General features: G+C 35.1%; 2 protein-coding genes across 4 annotated transcripts; one reads left to right on the top strand and one right to left on the bottom strand.

Moving 5' to 3' along the window:
• On the bottom strand, nucleotides 800-4,362 carry LOC105177151. Of its 2 annotated transcripts, XM_011100198.2 has the most exons (7): nucleotides 4,212-4,362; nucleotides 4,047-4,131; nucleotides 2,310-2,598; nucleotides 2,031-2,137; nucleotides 1,812-1,944; nucleotides 1,494-1,688; nucleotides 800-1,298 (listed from the first exon to the last, which is right to left on the bottom strand). In XM_011100198.2, the coding sequence occupies exons 3-7, from the start codon at nucleotides 2,580-2,582 to the stop codon at nucleotides 1,014-1,016; spliced, it is 993 nt and encodes a 330-aa protein (XP_011098500.1). In that variant the 5' UTR covers nucleotides 2,583-2,598; nucleotides 4,047-4,131; nucleotides 4,212-4,362; the 3' UTR covers nucleotides 800-1,013. The 2 variants fall into 2 exon arrangements, with proteins under 2 accessions (XP_011098500.1, XP_011098499.1); XM_011100197.2 differs by lacking the exon at nucleotides 4,212-4,362 and having other exon boundaries at nucleotides 4,047-4,202.
• Nucleotides 6,690-17,291, top strand: LOC105177149 (methyl-CpG-binding domain-containing protein 9-like). 2 transcript variants are annotated; one of them, XM_011100195.2, is made up of 11 exons: nucleotides 6,690-7,073; nucleotides 7,888-8,789; nucleotides 10,535-10,790; nucleotides 10,890-11,303; nucleotides 11,935-12,234; nucleotides 12,327-12,653; nucleotides 13,500-13,598; nucleotides 14,093-14,524; nucleotides 15,028-15,943; nucleotides 16,200-16,558; nucleotides 16,728-17,291. In XM_011100195.2, the coding sequence occupies exons 3-11, from the start codon at nucleotides 10,671-10,673 to the stop codon at nucleotides 17,004-17,006; spliced, it is 3,246 nt and encodes a 1,081-aa protein (XP_011098497.1). In that variant the 5' UTR covers nucleotides 6,690-7,073; nucleotides 7,888-8,789; nucleotides 10,535-10,670; the 3' UTR covers nucleotides 17,007-17,291. The 2 variants fall into 2 exon arrangements, with proteins under 2 accessions (XP_011098497.1, XP_020554645.1); XM_020698986.1 differs by lacking the exons at nucleotides 6,690-7,073; nucleotides 7,888-8,789; nucleotides 10,535-10,790 and having other exon boundaries at nucleotides 11,165-11,303; nucleotides 11,930-12,234.

The raw sequence follows: 18,835 nt of genomic DNA, 5'->3' as shown, positions 1-18,835 counted from the left end.
TACACTTGTTGGCTTCAATGTGATAAATTCGATCTTTTCTAATATTTTATGTGTTCGCTTTGGAAAAAAAAATAAAAAAATGTTTAGGTTTCTAGCATCTTTTAACCAAATTTTCAGTGATAATTCATATTTTGTGTTCTTTTTACACGTACATTGAACTGATAAATGGATTTTCACTAAATTAGCAATCTCCACATTAATTCTAAAGGTGCCAAGTCGCTGTTGCTATAGACCCACATCAATATTTGTGGGTCAATATTACAGATGTGAATAGCTGTTTCATGGTATCAATTTAGGAAGGAAAACTAGCAGCTTTACTTTTTTCCTTATTTCTATCTCCTGTATGTTTTACTTGGCAGCATTCATTTAGACGATTATCAAAACCATCCGTATAAACTTTCAAATTCCCAAATGAGTCGAAGCAAAAGAACATATATATTGAACTGGGGCAAAATTTGAATGACTGCCACTTTTAGTTATGCACCAGAGAAAGATTTACTGTAAGGTAATCGAGTCGTCAAAGCTTATACGGACAGCGGAAGTGCTTAGCTTTTTTCTTCATGAATGGACCACTAAAATGCAGAGGTTGACCTGTGTTTGCCGAGTCAAAAACATGATAATTATCCAAAGCAAATAACTAAAAGACATTTGTGAAAATCTCCTGTCAGTGTGTCCCCTGTTTCTTTGTTTATGCACCATATAAACATTCCTCAGTTCGAGAAATTGTCCACCGAGTGTACGTGGAAGATTTCGACCAGCCAACTACTAAGCTTTTTCATAATGTCGTTAAAGTCAAAGGTAATAAAGAAGATATCATTCATATTAAATTCGGCCATACTTAAAACAAATTGTCACTCCTCATCCGATCTATAGTTCAACTATCTGCATCAATCGCCTTTGTGAGCATCTCACACTTTCATGGTATATACAAGTATAAAATTGGGGGTCCAAGAGAAAGGAGGTGAAGATGGAATATCACTCACTAAAGCCCATGTAAGAAGCTAGTGCTTATGCTATGAACCCAAAATGAGTCCCTCTCGAGCTATATTGGTCACACGAAGGACGGCTTGAGCACTCAGAGGTGAGAGCCTCGATTGGCAGAAATTTTCCCAAGAAGCTACAACAGGTTCTTCTGATGTGGCAGTTGGCTCTGGGACATGTGATTTTTCATAAACGGATTGCAACTCCAACAATAGAGTACGAGCTGCATCCCTAGACTCGGGAAGCTGGTCACTGAGCTGGGATGCACCGATTTGGACCAGTTTATCAATACCGAAAGCTTCAATTCCATCAACTCCCTGCAAGGATCCAAATAGAATATTTCTTAGCGAATTGAGGCCATTAACGGTGATCTTACAAGCACTAGTCAAATGGGTTTCATCTTAAATTGGGAACTGCAAGCACTTGAGGACATGCTAAGCAGCACAAACAACTTGAAAGTTCCAAACACTCCCAAGGTGAAAGGAGTACTGAACCTATATAAGTGAGCTTACCAGCCGTGCCACACTTCGAGAGATGCACATAGATGCTTTCGCCCGAATTCGAGGATTCCTGTTCTTGATGTAAGGTTGCAATTTGGGCAACAATAAAAGAGGAGAAACTGAGCTTGTCAGGGCTACTAAAGCACTTTCAGCTGCCTCACATACAAATTTCTTGTCTTGTGAAGATTTGAGCAGAAGTTGTACCAGCTAAACAACAAGAAGATCCTCATTGAACCGTAGAAGCGATACTAACTTATGAAAATGGAAAAGCCCATAAATAAGCAAGCAGAGAATAGAAGCAGCAGCCGAGCTCAAAATGGAACACCTTACCAGTGGATCTAGAGAATCAATGATGTCATCACTATATGCTCTGAAAATGTCAGCTGAAGTCATAATTGCTGTTTTACAAAGAGCGCTTCTTGGATTCTTTAGGGATTTCACAATTAAGGAAATCAAGTCATTCCTGTTCATTATAGTAGGAATCACAAGATAAAAAAATTCATTAGGTGCCACCAAAAACAATGAGATCAAGACGAAGCTGAGACTTACAGCATGTCAATAATGGCTTCCTTGTGATATATAGACAATCTGCGGACATTGTTCAGTGAATCACACACTGAAACCCAGTTTTTGGAGCCTAGGCCTGATAAGAGTGTCTGGAAACGATAACACAAGGAATGAGTCAAACTTTTATCGTGCAAGTACTTCAACTAATAGACAAGGATGTTATCATGATAAAGGGGCATTTTCGAAACCAGTATTCATATCAAGCATCATCATGTAGAAAGCTGGCAGCACATTCAGGATTGAGTAAAAAAACATTCCTACCTTCAGACAATTTTCCACATCTTCTACATCCTTCAAATTTTCAGATTCAATGTACTCAACTTCTGAATTTGCCACCTCTACTCCAGAATTTTCTGTCCCATCTCTCTCTGTAGGAAGGTCAACCAAGGTGTATATCCCTTTCTTCTGCTTTTCTTCAACATTTTCATTCATGCTCTCGACATGTGGTTTAGCTAAGTTCCCATTATTAGAGCTTCCATTCATCCTTTCAGACTCGGGTATTTTATTGACATCTCTGAGAGCTGCGTCCGACATTAGGAATTACAGGCACCTGAAATAAGAAGGATAAGAAAATAGTTATAACAACTCAAATACAGCAAAAAATAATCATAAAATATTGTTTACTATTTGCCAACAGATGATCTACTAAATCCAAAATGAATGACTTTGATATCGCATAGCTTTATGAAAGTCAATAGAAATCCCTCTTATTGCAATTTATGCCTTGAAACCGTGGCAGGTCCAGTAGTCTGACAAAGTTAAAGTTTAAGACAATTAAACACAGGAGAGCAAATGTATATATATTAAATCTTAGGCCATATCTGTAACCACCAAAGATTTTACAGAATAATCTACAAGTTTTAAACAAGCTTTATTTCTAAAGTGATGAAGCAAGTAATGTTCCAACTTAAGAGATTTCTGTCCACAATCTTAGAACTTGCCTGATGCATTTCTTATGCTTCCAATTTCCAAAATTATATAGTGGTCATACAGAGAAATTATGATGAATGGCACTGGAAATGGCTTCTCAGGATGCTGACAACCACCAAGCTGCAATAGCTACAGTATTTTTTTGCAAATCTGGAGGAGCTCAAATTTGCATTGCATACCTCAATTTCTTAATGGTTCTATCTTAACCAACAATTCTCGTCAGTAAGTGTTCAACCAACAATTTTTGAATAGGTGAATGCACATCCCCACATCGTTCAAGTCTGCGGTTTTCAGTACCACTTCAAATTATATAATCCATTCTACATGAAAATCCGATTCACAGGCATCTACCTAACCATTCTGACACCTACACATACATTTACAGCCATGTAGTCCTTTTTTCCTTCATCACTGGATAATGCAATAACAAACTCTGAGTAATATCACAGCTCCCTAATTAATGACTATGACTTGAACTTTCTATTCGCCTATGCACTAGATCTAACATACTCAGCCAGTGAAGCAGAAAATACACATGGATGAGTAATGTAATGTGGAAAGACTCCACACAGAAAACCTACATCAGAACCCCAATCCTTACCCAATTTTCTGCAAAACTTGGCAAAATTAATCAGTTTGTCAATCTTCATCCCCACGACTCAACAGATCACCAAACAATCATGGATCACATGAATTTGAACTTCAAAAATGCAATTTAAAAAAAAAAAAAGGGAAAGAAACTGATCAAGTAATTAATAGGTTAATTAATAAATTAAAAATCGATTAAGTAATAAGCCCATTTCCACAAGATCAGAAAAGCGATCTAGCACTGAGGATCAAAAAACAAAAAATACGACATCAAGTACAACAGAAAGAATGTAACAGAAGAACAGTCAAATGAGCGTATATATGAACTCAAATTCAAGTAGAAATGCATTGAGATCTCATCATTCACAAGTCTTAACTTCAAAACCATCAAGCTTAATTGATTACTGCAAGCGAGATTCACAGTTCAACACCACGAAATCCCACTTTAACATCTCAAATATGCAGGCAGAGAGAAATTACCAAAGCGAAAATGGGTTGAAGTGAATCGGGAAGCAGCAACGGGATAATGCTGAAAATATTTATTGCAGAAGCTGCGAACGAGTTACTGCGTGAGCAAGAGAAACCCCATTATATACACACATAAAATAATGCAAAATTATAGACTGAAATAATTAAAAATGTAACCGGCGGGGACAGTAAAAATGGACGGCGTGTTTTGCTGCCCGAACCCAGGCCTTCAGGGACCGATAATTATTTGCACGTGACCGCCGGGCAGCGATGCTGATTTCTCAACATACCCCTAGGTTTCTCCGGAAAGTCAAATACGCCACCACTTCCATTTACTCTGGTCTTAATAGTTTTTCTTTTTTGTCTAATTGAAAATTAATTTTGATAAATTAAATAATATACTAATTCAATCCACTCATAAAAATAAAATATATATTTCTATATTTATGAAATTCAAATACATGATCTCGAATTTATTAACAAATATCAACCATCATTGATTGATTCTCAAAAGCAATTAAAGAGGAAATTAGTGAGAGTTGAGGGTTCAAATTTTGAACTGACGCTCCAACACAGCAGGCCCAATTTTGAATTGATGTCGCATCCATTCTCAATGTGACTGTTAGATTATTTAGATTAATTACAATTATTGGTATTAATTATTGTAAATCAATTATATTATTACTTTCTACCTATAATAATGTCTTCTTCCTAATACGCAATTTTATTTCTCTCTTTTTTAAAAACGTGAGGATAATTTATTGAAATCATTGTTACTGGACATGGACTTAGAGGGGCATTTTGGTGAATACATAAATTCTTCAAAATATATTTTATCAGGAAAAATATTCTTTAAAAAAATTCTATTAGTACTAATTATTGTTGCATGCCGTCTCCGCGAGCATATAAAAAATAATCGTAGTATGAGATTAAAAATTTATGTGAAAAGATATAAACGCAGTTTAAGGTGAAAAGGAAGAAAGAAGTATGTGATAAGAAATAAATGTACGGGAAGGTGAAAGACAAAAAAATAAATTATGACTTATAGATTTATTAAAAATATGAGAATTTGCAAGTGCGAAAAAATATGAAAAAGGTGAGAGTAAACATGGAGCATCGAGTTGAGTGATATGGAGTAGTGGATGAAAGGGAAAAAAATAATTATAAAATGATTAAACAACTTCTTTCCAATTATTTATAAGGGTGAATGAGAAGATCCCGCTTAATTTTTTCTTCAAAATTTGATTGACTGTTTGTTTTAACGATCAACCGAACGGATGGTACTTATGGGGATAAAAATTAAAAACTTTATGGTACTAAAATTGAAAAAAGGGTGTACTTTATGTAAGAAAAATAAAATTATCCCGAAAATATTATGTAAAAGATATGTGTATACTTCTTTAATTTTTTTCCAACTCTAATATAAAGAAAATAATAAAATTAAAATCTCGATACACCAAAATGATACACGGATTAGTAAATCAAATGATCGTTAAAAATATAAAAAATAATTAAAATTTTAATATTAAACACAATAATTATATTTTTGGGACAATTTGACTTTTCATACTCAAAGTATACCCTTTTTTCAATTTTAGTACTCTAGGTTTTCAAGTCATCAGATTCGGTATCCAAAATTTTTAATTTTCATTCGTATGAGTATCCTCCGTTAAGTTGACCGTAAAACAAACAGTCTAACTCAATTTTAGGGGAAAAATTAGGCAAAATTTTGTCTATTTAGGACATGTTTGGCTTCCATTTTGTTCAACACCAAAAAAAAATCCTATTATGATTAATTTTGATTTCAAATTCATAATTTAGTACAATAATTTTAATAAAAGAAATGTACATATTCAATTCAATTTCTATAAAAGAAAATACCAATTTACTGGAAAAATCACTTTTTTTTTTCAATTTTCTTTTTACTTGGCCATAATGCAAATGTTGTTATACTTTATTTATCGAGGTTTTATGCTATAATTTTTTAAACTTTTTTTGTAACTAGTGAAATCGAACATAGAGTAATTATAGATGGTTAAGTTGCTATTACTATTGTTCTTCTTTCGATCATAAAAAAAAGAAAAAAAACAAAATAGTAACATGCAACGTCGTTTATAAGATCCAAACAACTAGGTTAAATACGTCAATCATTGTTACAGTTAACAATAAAAGCTTGATCGTCGTCATGCATGCTGAACACGTTTGATTCACGATGGATATTTATATAGTATTTTCATTCAACTGATCATATCAGTTTTTATCTAAATTTTATAATACCAATTGTTTATCAAATCAATCATTCTTTTGTGGTAATGAGTACTTACAGGAAGTTTGCGATGCCGTTGTATATTATGAAGAATTGCGCTTTATGAGTTATCAAGAATACAATCGTGTTCAAATAAAATATACTCAGTTAACTGATGATTCTGAAACGATAAACTTTTTTACAGTTAAATCCAGATGAATTTTTTGTAGTTCGTGATACTCGCAAATAAAATAATGAAAGGAAAAAATTTTAGGTTTAATTTATTTAAGCATAGAGATTGTCAACCTAGAGCAAACTAATGTTAAAATCCAGGTGGAAATTTCATGAACAAGCCATTGTTCTTACATGCTTCTCTAAAATAATTTTATTACATGATGATGAGTACTAGAATGAGGCGGCAGACTACACTGACAAAGATCGAGCCCACTGGGCTTTCTTCAGGTTGATGCCCTAACTAGGAACCTGATTTTAACCTACTGATGTCTGCGCTTGTCATTTGCATATTCTTTACTGCACTATAAAAAGGACTGTCTCTATCACCGCCGCTAATTACGGAACTCTGAATCCATGGCACCCGCCCTCTTGGCTAACACCTCGTCCATCCCGAATCCCTTGTCAGAAATCTTCCACTGTTCAACCTCCTCCACCACCCTCAAGAACCTTCACTGCCAACCGCCACCTCCTCCAGAACCTCCGCCCGTGGTTTTCCCTTAATCGTCTCTGTGATCTATAAAAAAAAAACCCAAAAAAAGACAGAGATGAGGTTGTCGGAGGTAGTATTTTAGATCCTTGTTGTGTTGATCGTTTGGTTGCATGTGAAATGGAATGCCATTTTTCTTCGTTTTTTTTTCGGTAACTTTTGATTTCCGCCTGAATGTGTGTGATTTGGCGGAAAGGATTTAAGATGTTTTCAGTTGCGATTGTTCTTTTTTTCCCCTTACTTCTCTGACTCCATTGATTCACCGCATCTATTGAATGATACGCACTTTATAGAAATTCTTAAACTGATAATTGTTAATTTTGGGTTTATTAAAAATTTTTGAGATCTTAACAACTGAATTTGGCTCTTCTGGTTTGTATTAACTGAATGTTTAGTTTTCTACTTTTCAGCACTGGATCAAGTGGCATAATTCTGGATAAGTATGTTGTTTTTTAATGTTTCACCTCTAAGGTGGGAAATACTTAAGATGCCTAGAATTTTTTAGTTCACTTTAAGCATTTTTAAAGGCGATTACGACATCATTATGGGGACGATACTCGTAAGCTAGACAACTTATTTCCAAATAAGGAATGAGGTAGAGAATGATGGGGTTGGATTCGGAATCTATGATTTTCTTACTCTACCTATTTGGAATTTTAAGCGAAAGCTTACAAAATACAATGTCAAATTGAAGATGATGACGATGATACTTTAAATGCTTAGTAGTTCTCTTTACTTTGTCTTGTGCTTGTGAGATGAGATTTAGTTTCAGGTTTATTGTTAATTTGTTATTTAATTGTGTATGGGAATTAATGTTCATCCACGTATTTGTTTTCCCTTCAAACTTACCATGCTGCTAACTTCTCGTTTTTCCTTGATTTTAACAGGTAACCGCTCAATCTTGGCGAAGCATATGTTGCAATACGATAGCAACGGTGAATTATATGGTTATCAAACTCTGTGGTCATCAAAGATATTTTAGTATTCTATTGGCTAAAACCCCAATAGTGTCAATATCCTTCTTTTTGTGTTTACCAACTTTTGGTAATATATGCTAGCGTTATGAGGCAATACAAAAGTTCAACTAGTTTATCTTGCCAAAAGAAGAAAACTAGGCTATCTTTGGAAAATCTTAACTCCCAATAGTCTTTATCCCTCACCGCAACCGTCAGATCGGCAATTTCATTGTGAATGAAGTTCATAATTTCTCTCTTAGCCTTCTTTTCTTGCTCATGGACAGAGAAATTTGGACTGACATGGTCATCTTGAACCATATCCTTTGACCCACAAAAGGAGCAAAACCAATTTCCTTTCTAAACCTTAGCCAAAGGCGGCCTCAAACAGTATGTGTGATACTCTGCGTCACATGTGTCACACAAAAGGACTTTCTTGTTGTTCTCATCTATGCCACACACTTTGCAGAATCCTTCACCCAAAAATCCTTTTGAAATTTCACGGGTTGGAACTGCAGTGCTTCCTAAATCCTTATTCACCGTGTCATCGAAGCACTCTGGCTGGTGGTCATCGGTTGCAACTGCAATGTTTCCTAAATCCTTATTCATTGCGACTTGAAGGACACTAATTGATGGTCATTAACTAATTTGTGCTAAAAGAATAAGTTCTGAATTCTTGGTTTTTGCAAAAAAATTATATCACAAGGAAGGATGCGGTTGGATGGTGGTGGAGTTCCAAATGAGTATACTGGAGTTGGAGTTTGGTATTGTTAGCTTTGCCTTGTCCATGAGTTGCCTAGCTAAAAGAAGGAAAATTGACGATTTGGCTCGCAAAGGTTGGTGTTTTCTTCTCTTCTTTTTTTTTTGTCTTGTTACGATTTGATCTTGTCTGGATGAAATTGAAATTCACTTTTACCTTACATAAATACTTATATGATATTTTCTTTCATGCAAAGACCACAAGTAGTTTGTCTTTTTTCGATTGTAGTTTTCCCCTCACTTTGTATAATTGTCAAACTCATGAAATGCTTTCTAGAACATACATCTACTTCTGGAAATTCCTCTTTATGAAGTTATTGTATCATTTATTGCATTTACATGGGGTGTGTTTCACAAATTTTACTTAGCATTAGATTTAGTACAGTTGGAAAGTTTATTTTTCCCGGTTTTGCAAACAAGTTCTTTTGGAGGTGTAAGGCTAGTACTTAGATGATAAAATAGATGTGGCAAGTACATAAAAAAAAAAAAAAAAAAGGAAAAAAGCATTGTTCAGTAAGATAATAACTATATCAGACACAAAATATTGCTATTAAATCTGAGTGTTTCTATCATCACACTTTTGGGTTGGGGTTTGGCCGTAAACTAACTTTGATATTAGGACAGACCTGGTTAATTTCGGACAAATGCACTTTGTATGTTTATTGTACTTTGATTTTGAATGAGCATAACCCAATTTCTTTCTTGAAAGTGAAAAATGGGCTAAAAACAAGAGGTGGTTGCATTCAGACCATAATTATTACTCCAGGAATTTTAGACCAAATTAGTTGTCCAGCCCAATTAGTAAACGAGGCCTAATATTGTACTACATTATCCTAGGGTTTGCGGTTTGACTAAGGATATTACTTTAATGCCCCTCCCCTTTTCTGAATCAAGGAAGATTTCTACAATAGTGAATTTTATTATACCCTTGGGTGGACTACAAAAGGCAAAGAGGTTTAGGGTGAGGGCATCACATTTTCATTTCCTCTTTTCCATCGCCTCATCATCTAGCCCGGTTGCTGGTCTCCTGTAAACTTGAAGCCCGTCAACTATTAAATCGTACTTTGTGGGAGAGATTATTGGAAATTGTTCCTATAGGCAGGTTTGATTTTTACCTTGTGAGATCCATCTTTTGTATTTGCAATCAATTAGTTATGTAACTCTTTCTTCTCTATAAGATGTAGTAACTGGCTACTTGGTCTAGATTTGTGTATTTATACTCGTTAGAAGTATGTGAGCCGGCTAGATCTGGTTATATTTAAGTTGTGTATGAGATTTATGGATATCATGTTGCTGGATGCCATTTTATGTAAAAAGTTGCAAATTTTAGACAGAATGTGCTCTTTGGATGTAACTAGAGAAATAATTGATAACCCTTGAACAAAGTTAGACATTTCTACGGTTTAAAGTTGCATAGCGCTTTTTGCTGGTATAGCATGTATGGTAAAGAATCTTGTTAGGTAAAGACAAAATTTCTTTTCTACCGAAATGTTCAATTTTTTGGTGAAATCATTAGCTTGCATGTATTCCTATTTTGAAATTTATATTAGCCGTTGATTTTGAGCCTGTGTTTTGTGAATGATTACTGATTGAAGTTGAGAATATTGTTTCCTGTTTTTTCAGACTGATTTTTAGGTTTGTCCTATAGGTGGTGCTCCTTCCAAATGCTCAGTCTCAATTGATCATAATTCCCCAGTTGCCTGATTATTGTTTTTCAGTATTGAGGAGTTGGATAATAAATTTGTGCCTGTACATTTATTCTTAGAAAAGCATTCCAGGTGATTTTCAATTGGTTTTTTCTTTCTTCTATTTGGTTTCTCAGGGATAAATCCAAAATTGTTGCTTCTGGAGAGTGGATCTTGCTTCAAGATTATTCAATCACGTGAATTGGGTTTCACATTCTTCGTGTTATTTTCTTGCGTAAATTAGTGTCCAAGCGTAAATATTTGCACGTGCTAATGGAAGCCCAGAAAAAAGATGAAAGTCAGACAATTGATGATGTTGGAAGAAAGCAACATCTACTCCTTGGAAGACCTATTAGCTCTGAGTTAACTCCGTTTTTGGGCGATATTCTTCAGGTAAGTTATCCTTTACGTACTGAAGTCTGTTATCATGTATGATTATGAATAATTGATATTAGTTTCCTTGCCTCCAATTTCTTTTTTGCTTTTATGCAGTCATGGAACTTCCTATGGCGTTTCCGTGAAGTGTTGGGCTTGAGTAAAGGTTTCTCATTTGAAGAACTTACTGCAGAACTTAATGGATCATTGTTTGATGGATTATCCGACACTCACATCTTGATGTTGCACGTCCTCATAAGTGAGTTCCTGATGAAATTTGAAAATGGCAGCAAAAGGGATGTGGAGTGCACGGCTATGGCTAGAAGGACGGAGATGAATGTGCCTCCTCTCAATGACTTAACTTGGCCAGAATTGGCTAGGAGGTATGTTTTGGCTATCTTGTTCATGATTGCTGACTCTGAGTCGGTGGAGGTTCGTGAAGATATGGATATGTTTCGCTGCTTACATGGTGATGGTGGGCCAAGATGTGGTGCATTAACTGGAGTTGTTGGACTGGAAGCAGATGCATGGGTGAGCTATGGTTTTGAATCTTATCTGCTTGTTTCTGAATTTCTGGAAGGAATACTTACTCTTTCTTTCTGTTTGGAGTTGACTTTCACTTTTCATACTGGCATTTCTACTCAACATACTTTTGTTTTATTATTCCTTTCCAAGGAATTTTTTGTTTATGTTCATATGGGCAATGAATAAAAGAATGAGGTGTTCAATGGTTGTCCTTTTCCATTGGGTTGGATCATAGAAAACACTAGTTGATAGTTTAAATTCGCATCCATCATAGTTTATATTTTACTCCAAGCATCTTGCTTAACTCCTGTCAATGGTGCTGCTAAGAGCTTTAAATTGTAGACTTTTCAAACGCATAGACTGAATTCATAACGAAAGAAAGCATCTCATGCCTCAATTCAGGTGTTTGAAGTATTCATCTTTTTCATATTCTTCTACTTAATATAATGTAATTTGTTTGCATAATTATTGTTGCGACCTCTTCTTTATCTTTATTGTTAGTAAGAGTAGTAATAAACAAGTAGTTTTACTCATCTCTTTACAGTTTTTTGCAACTTTTTGACTGTATCATGGCGATACATGTTGAAGGTTTATACTTTTGTTCTTATTGTTTATTGTTCTGCCTCTCTTAGTTCAGGTGCTTGCAGCAGCCATCAATAAAATATATGGTTCTCTTTACGATGATAACGAGAGGCTGTCAGTGGATGACTTGGATTCTGACAAGGAAACTATATCTTGGGTCAAGGTGAATGAACAAGTTCCAGCTTGGGTCAGAGAATTGGAGCCTATAAAAATGTTGAAGACAAATGTTGGGTCCAAAATAAGAAATTGTATTAATAATTCTTTGGCCAAGGAGCCACCAGAATGGGCGAGAAAGATCTTGGATAATTCAATCAGTAAGGAAGTTTACAAGGCCAATGCTTCAGGCCCTACTAAGGTGATTCCTATCTACCATCCAACTATGTCTTGTACGGGTTGATGCATTGTTCTTTCACAATATGTGTGTTCTAATCTATCTTTTCCTTCCAGAAACTTGCTCTCAGCGTTGTTGCACAGTTCCGAAGTATGCAGCCAAACCTTGCCATCACAAAAAACAGAAAGAATCTTTTTGCTATATCCAACATTGTTATGAAACAATGTGGTTTCGTGTTGCGTGAGGCAGCTCTGGCGAAGGAAACAAAGGACTTTTGCACCTTGATTCAAGAGCGTTTTGTCAAGCATGGTAATTGTGAAGAAGGGATTCTTGGATCTCCAGCTATGGTATCAAGTCTTTTGAATTTTAGGATGATCGACATGAGATTGGCTTCTGGTGCTTACTGCCTGTCTCATGAAGCTTTTGCGGAGGAAGTACAAGAGGTTTGTTTTTCTCAATATGTTTTCTTGTAAATCGGTCTGCCTCTGTATGGATTGACTGTTTATTTGTCATGTGGTGTGCATTGGAATTGGTGCATTTATGTGCTAAGTTCTTGGCACTTGTTAATCGCATTTGCATTTGTTGCACTGCTTCTTGCTTAACGTGTTAGGTATTAATTTCTTCCATAGGTAGGAATGCGAGTTTTTACTTTCAGTTCGCCAGGAAGCTTGGCATCTATTTCATCTGTGGATTATCTTTGGTACAACCTCCTACATGCTTTTGTTGGCTAGAATTGTAACTTTTTGTGTGTAAAAGTTTTACACTTAAAATATTGAACTTGTTCACACTGGCCATGGCAGAAAGATACATTTTTAATGCAATCTATTACAATTTCTGGCGTAAGAAAAATTCCAGTCTGTATTTATTATTCTTTTCATTTGTTTACCAGTGTAGTTATCTTGTGCTAAAGCTTCAGGTGATGATCTGGGACCTAGTTCAATGCAAAATAATTTAGATCCATTTGGAATTTTAAATCTCAATTGTTTCAACCATCTAACAAAGAAAAGTTCTTAAGTTTCATCATTACTGTGTGTCCTTGCTTGCATGTTCCAGTTTGCCCGCAGTTTTTTGTTTGTGATCAATCTGTCAACTGCACACTAAATGAGACTATTCACTATTCGTAGTGAATACTTGTGATTACATGACGCTTGGGCAATCTGCTGCTATCTAAAGCATCGATTTTTGTGTAGGCTTGCCTTTGCTTGTTGCTCTTACGGTACGGTTTCTAGCGTTTGCTTGTGGCTTACCTGTTAATCTCTTTCTAAAAGTAGCTTGTTTTCACCATGCAGTTCTGGAGAAATGTGCTGATTGTTTTTGAGAATGACTCACAAGTGGTTGATTCAGCCAAGAAATCGTGCCGTGTATTTGAGTCCTTATATGACAAAGAGGTATTTATTCTCTCGGAATCGGTGACTGTATTATGTGTTTATATTTCCTCTGTATTTTCCTTTATTCTATTTTGCTGTTATTAGTTTATTGTCATGATATGTATTCTTATATTCCGTCATAGAAGTTTGAATCGTGTGACATCCTATGTTGGAGATTGTTGGCTACTTTCATGTTTTCCTTATAGTATGATAATGTTTGGTCAATATGGTCTAATTAATTATAGCCTCAGCTTTATCGTCCATGGGATGCTTAAGGATGGGCCTCTATTAGAAAGTTGATGGAACAAGTTTCCTGTTGTTAATCACTTATGATATTTTTGCCGCTAGTGACTTGCTCTTTTACAGTTGATGCTTGTTGTTTTGAAGAGTCAGAGAGATGTTCTTGCACCTTTGATTTGACTGCATACATGCATATCTAAGTGATTGAACCAAGAGTCTTATTTGATGGTTTATGCTGACTTTACCAATGAGGCCCTTTTGTTTTGTTGACTTAGGTTGTTGCTTTATATCAAAAGTTGATTAATGACCACCGGCCAGAGTGCTTCGATGACACGGTGAATAAGGATGTAGGAAGCACTGCAGTTCCAACCCGTGAAATTTCAAAAGGGTCTCTGGGTGAAGGATTCTGCAAAGTCTGTGGCATAGATGAGAACAACAAGAAAGTCCTTTTGTGTGATACTTGTGACGCAGAGTATCACACATACTGTTTGAGGCCGCCTTTGACTAAGGTTCCAAAAGGAAATTGGTTTTGCTCCTTTTGTGGGTCAAAGGATATGGTTCAAGATTCTCATCTCAGTCCAACTTCCTCTGGCCATGAGCAAGAAAAGAAGGCTAAGAGAGAAATTATGGACTTCATTCGCAATGAAATTGCTGATTTGGCGGTTGCAATGAGGGACAAAGACTATTGGGAGTTGAGCTTTTACGAGGTTAGCCTAGTTATTCTCTTATTTAGGATAAACTATTGGAACTTTTCTATGTGCTTCTTTTATATTCAAATATGTGGCGCTGAGTAAGCACATTGAACTATGATACGGTTATATATATGTAACTTATATTTTTATGATATATGGAACAGGAACCTATAACTAAAGAATATCTGTATTGTTTTATACTTTTATGTAGTAATGTAGATGTTCAGTAATTTATATTCTATGTACATGTTCATTTTGTAAAGAAAATTGTTACTTTTAAATATTACAAACAATAGAAAGTATAGCCCATGAAAAGTATAAGTGCTACGTGGTCGTTTTCCAATTTTATTAATGATAAATGTTGGTTTTGGGGGTTATTTTCTTTTTTGAGCACAAAGGTGTTATGTGCCTTTTTTCATAACATGAGTGATGGCCCTATTCTCATAACACGAAATGCCCATTTACCCATTTCGTATCCCGTTGATTTTATTGAAGTTCACTTTTTTTTTTCCATGCAGAAAACCTCTCTTCTTAAGTTCATTTGTGATGAAATATTGGGAACAGCTCTTGTGAGAGATCACATTCTGAAATGTGAATCTCCCTCAAATCTGCACACAAATTCTAATTCTATAGAACTGCAAGCTTTGAGGAATAAAGAAGATAGCACATTTCCAAGGATATCTGAAGATGCTCCTTCAGCTCAAACAAGTGAGGGTGCACCAGCACCGAGCAACATGATTTCTGTTGGATTGGGCACCAAGACACTGAAATCTTCATTGAGAAGCGAGTTTTTGGGCATTGATTCTGGGGGAAAGCTATATTGGATAATTGATTCAGGTACAAGTCCTTGGATACTTGTGAACAAAGTTGATGGACCACAGATAAATAAAGTGACCTCCCAGGACTTTGAATTATTGTCCGAGATCTTCACATTGAGTGGAAAAGCATACTCGTCGTGGGCTTCCTATCAATCTGATACTGAAATTAAAATATTGATGGATTCTCTTAAAGATGACGAGCAAATTAGAAGACAGTTGCGGGACACATTTTCTCAACGACGCAAAGTTTCCAAGGACTCCGAAAGGCAAAACCAGGAGGAGCTTCATCCATCTCTCCTGGAGCGAGGCAAAACTAGAGCGGCAAAATTGTTGGAGCACAAATATGGTCCCTTTGTCATGCTGGAGATAACTGACTTTGCAGAGAAGCACAACAAGGGGAAATCAGTTGCTCAAGACAAGGTGTATAGATGTGACTGCTTAGAACCTATTTTGCCAACAGATTATCATTGTCTTTCTTGCCATAGAACATGCTTCTCCACCATGGAGTTTCAGTTACATGGTAATGGTAAATGTTATTTGAAGAAGAGGGAAAGCATTTTCAGTTTACATGGGGAGGGAACAACAGAATCTGTGGATGGACATGACTTCTCCATAGGTACTTTGCATATGTTCTTATGTTGAAACCTGAACTTCCTTTCTTAGCAAATGATTGATTGAGCATTTAATGATGGATATGTATTCCTAGATTGACAAATCCTTTTTCCAAGTTTGATTAAATGAAACCTGATAGACGTAGATTAAGACAAGAAGATGAGTCTCCTTAATATCTCTTTATTGAAGGTATTTTGTGCATTTTCATGCCCTATGCCTAAACGTGTAAAATTTTGTGATGTTTAAACCTTCTATGACAGAAAAAAAGAGAATAACATGCTCTACAGCTGGTGCCATTGCGCCAAACTCTTTGAAAGGGAGTGAAATTGAAGTGGAAGCACAAACACGTGGTAACCCTGGAGGACTGCAGCATGTTGACAGAGTATCTCTGTCACATAATGTTACTCAGAAGTTGGAGATTGAAAAGTTGTGCAGAGCACCAGAACCTTCAATAAGGCCACTAATAGGCAGAGCTGCTGGTGTTTTAAGACAGCTTAAAATTAATCTATTGGATATGGAAGCTGCAGTTCCTAAAGTTGCTTTCAGATCGTCAAAAGGATGTGCTGAAAGGAGACGGGTCTGGCGCATGTTCGTAAAACGTGCGAGCAACATATATGAGGTTGGTGGTGTTAAATTCCGTTTGTTAGATTGAAATCATTAGTATGTTGAGTTTTTCTTCTTGTTGGACGAAATCTGTGCCATGATATTTTTATTGTTAAACTCTTGAATCTTCAAGTTACTTGGAAACGCAGCATCTTTACTCGTCACCTTTGCTTTATTGTATCCAGATGGTTCAGGCGGTGATTGTGTTTGAAGACATGTTTAAGCTGGAGTATATAGCTTACTCATGGAGGAAATATTGGTCATTCTCAGCAGCTGCCAATATATCCACCTTAGCTGCCCTGGCTCTCCGAATATACTCCCTTGATGCTGCCATCAATTACGATGAAACTTCTTCTACATCCAACACAATCAAGCTCTCGAGAAAAGCAGATAAAGGAAAGAGGCTACAAAATCCAAATCCGACCGGGAGACCGTCCAAGAAACAGAAGGGAACGCCGAAATAAGTCATAACCCCGCAGCATATTTGTGTTAACAGGGCATCTTCGTTATTGGTAGAATTTTTCAGAAAACATCAGAACAATTAAAGTTTCATGTACGATATGTATTACAATTTATTTACTGTGAGTAATTTGATATATTCCTTGGTCGTGTGGGGTGGATGGAAGTGGGAAGACATGTTGTGTGTTTGATGGGTAATGTGGTTGTGGTACGTGACGTGGGCTTGAAACCCATCACATGAAAATGTCATTATTCAATTGACATTTATAGTCTCCACTTCTGACTCCTTTCCATCAAAGGAAAAACATGATGAATTTTCCATAGTCGAAATATGTCTCATCAAAAATCGCTGATACGACTTTGAGATTAGTGTCGAATCTCTCCGACAACTTTATCCCATTGTATGAAGACACACGTGATATGATCATGAAGAGGAATTATGAGCAATTTGCCAAAAAAACCCTAAAAATAAGCAAAGAGGGTCAATAGATTGTTAGTCGGTAAACTCTGATGTCTCTTCTCTAGTGCAAAAGAAATACATATTTAATCTAATTTTTATCAAAAAAATATCAGTTTTACTGAAAAAATATATTTTTTTACTTTTTCTTTGGCCACAGTGCAAACTGTCGTACTCTATTTATCAAGGGTTTATGCTACAATTTTTCATACTTTTTCTTTTAATTATTTCGACAAATGATATTTTTGGCTTTTTTATGATTAGTAAAATATAATGTTTTAATAAATTTATAAATAAAATTATCTCAACCAAATATATTAATTAAAATGTATTTCTTATTTTTGCACAAATAATGGTATAATGTGTCAAAATGTGGATGTGCAATTTCATTGACACCCTTTGAATGATTAATTCGAGTGTTCTTTGTTTATTTTTTTGTGAACGATACGAGTAATGATTGCATATAAGATTTTATTAATTTTCTTAAATTATTACTAGTTGATTATCTCTACATTATCCACAATTAGCATGCATTTTTATTTTTATAATGATTTGAATTGGCACTTCTATAACAATTTGAATTAATATATTATTTTATAAAACATGTTGGTTATATATATTTACATTAGTGTGCTTAATTATAAATTTGGAATCGAAATAAAAAAAAAATCTGTGTGTTTAATAAAATGACAGTCAAAATACCCTTGTATGGACAAGATCCCGCCTAATTTTTCTTTCAAAATTGGGTTGACTGTTTGTTTTAACGGTCAACTCAACGGATGGTACTTATGGGGATAAAAAGTTAAAAACTTTATGGTACTAAAATTGAAAAAAGGGTGTACTTTACGTACAAAAATAAAATCATCCCGAAAATATTATGTAAAAGATACATATATATATATAAATATATACTTCTTTAATTTTTTCCAACTCTAATATAAAGAAAATAATTAAAATAAAATCTTGATACACCAAAATGATATACGGATTGGTAAAATCAAATGATTGTTAAAAATATAAAAAATAATTAAAATTTTAATATTAGAAACAATAATTATATTTCTGGGACAATTTCACTTTTTATACTCAAAGTATACCCTTTTTTCAATTTTAGTACTCTAGGTTTTCAAGTCATCAGATTTGGTATCCAAAGTTTTTAATTTTCATCCGCATGAGTATCCTCCGCTAAGTTGACCGTTAAAGCAAACAGTCAACTCAGTTTTGGAGGAAAAATTAGGCAAAATTTTGTCTATTTAGGACATGTTTGGCTTCCATTTTGTTCAACAACAAAAAAAATCTATTATGATTAGTTTTGATTTCAAATTCATAATTTAGTACAATAATTTTATTAAAAGAAATATCCATATTCAATTCAAT

This window comes from Sesamum indicum, linkage group LG15, assembly GCF_000512975.1.
Source record: "Sesamum indicum cultivar Zhongzhi No. 13 linkage group LG15, S_indicum_v1.0, whole genome shotgun sequence".
Classification (NCBI taxonomy): domain Eukaryota; kingdom Viridiplantae; phylum Streptophyta; class Magnoliopsida; order Lamiales; family Pedaliaceae; genus Sesamum; species Sesamum indicum.
This window is presented reverse-complemented; position numbering and strand designations above follow the sequence as displayed.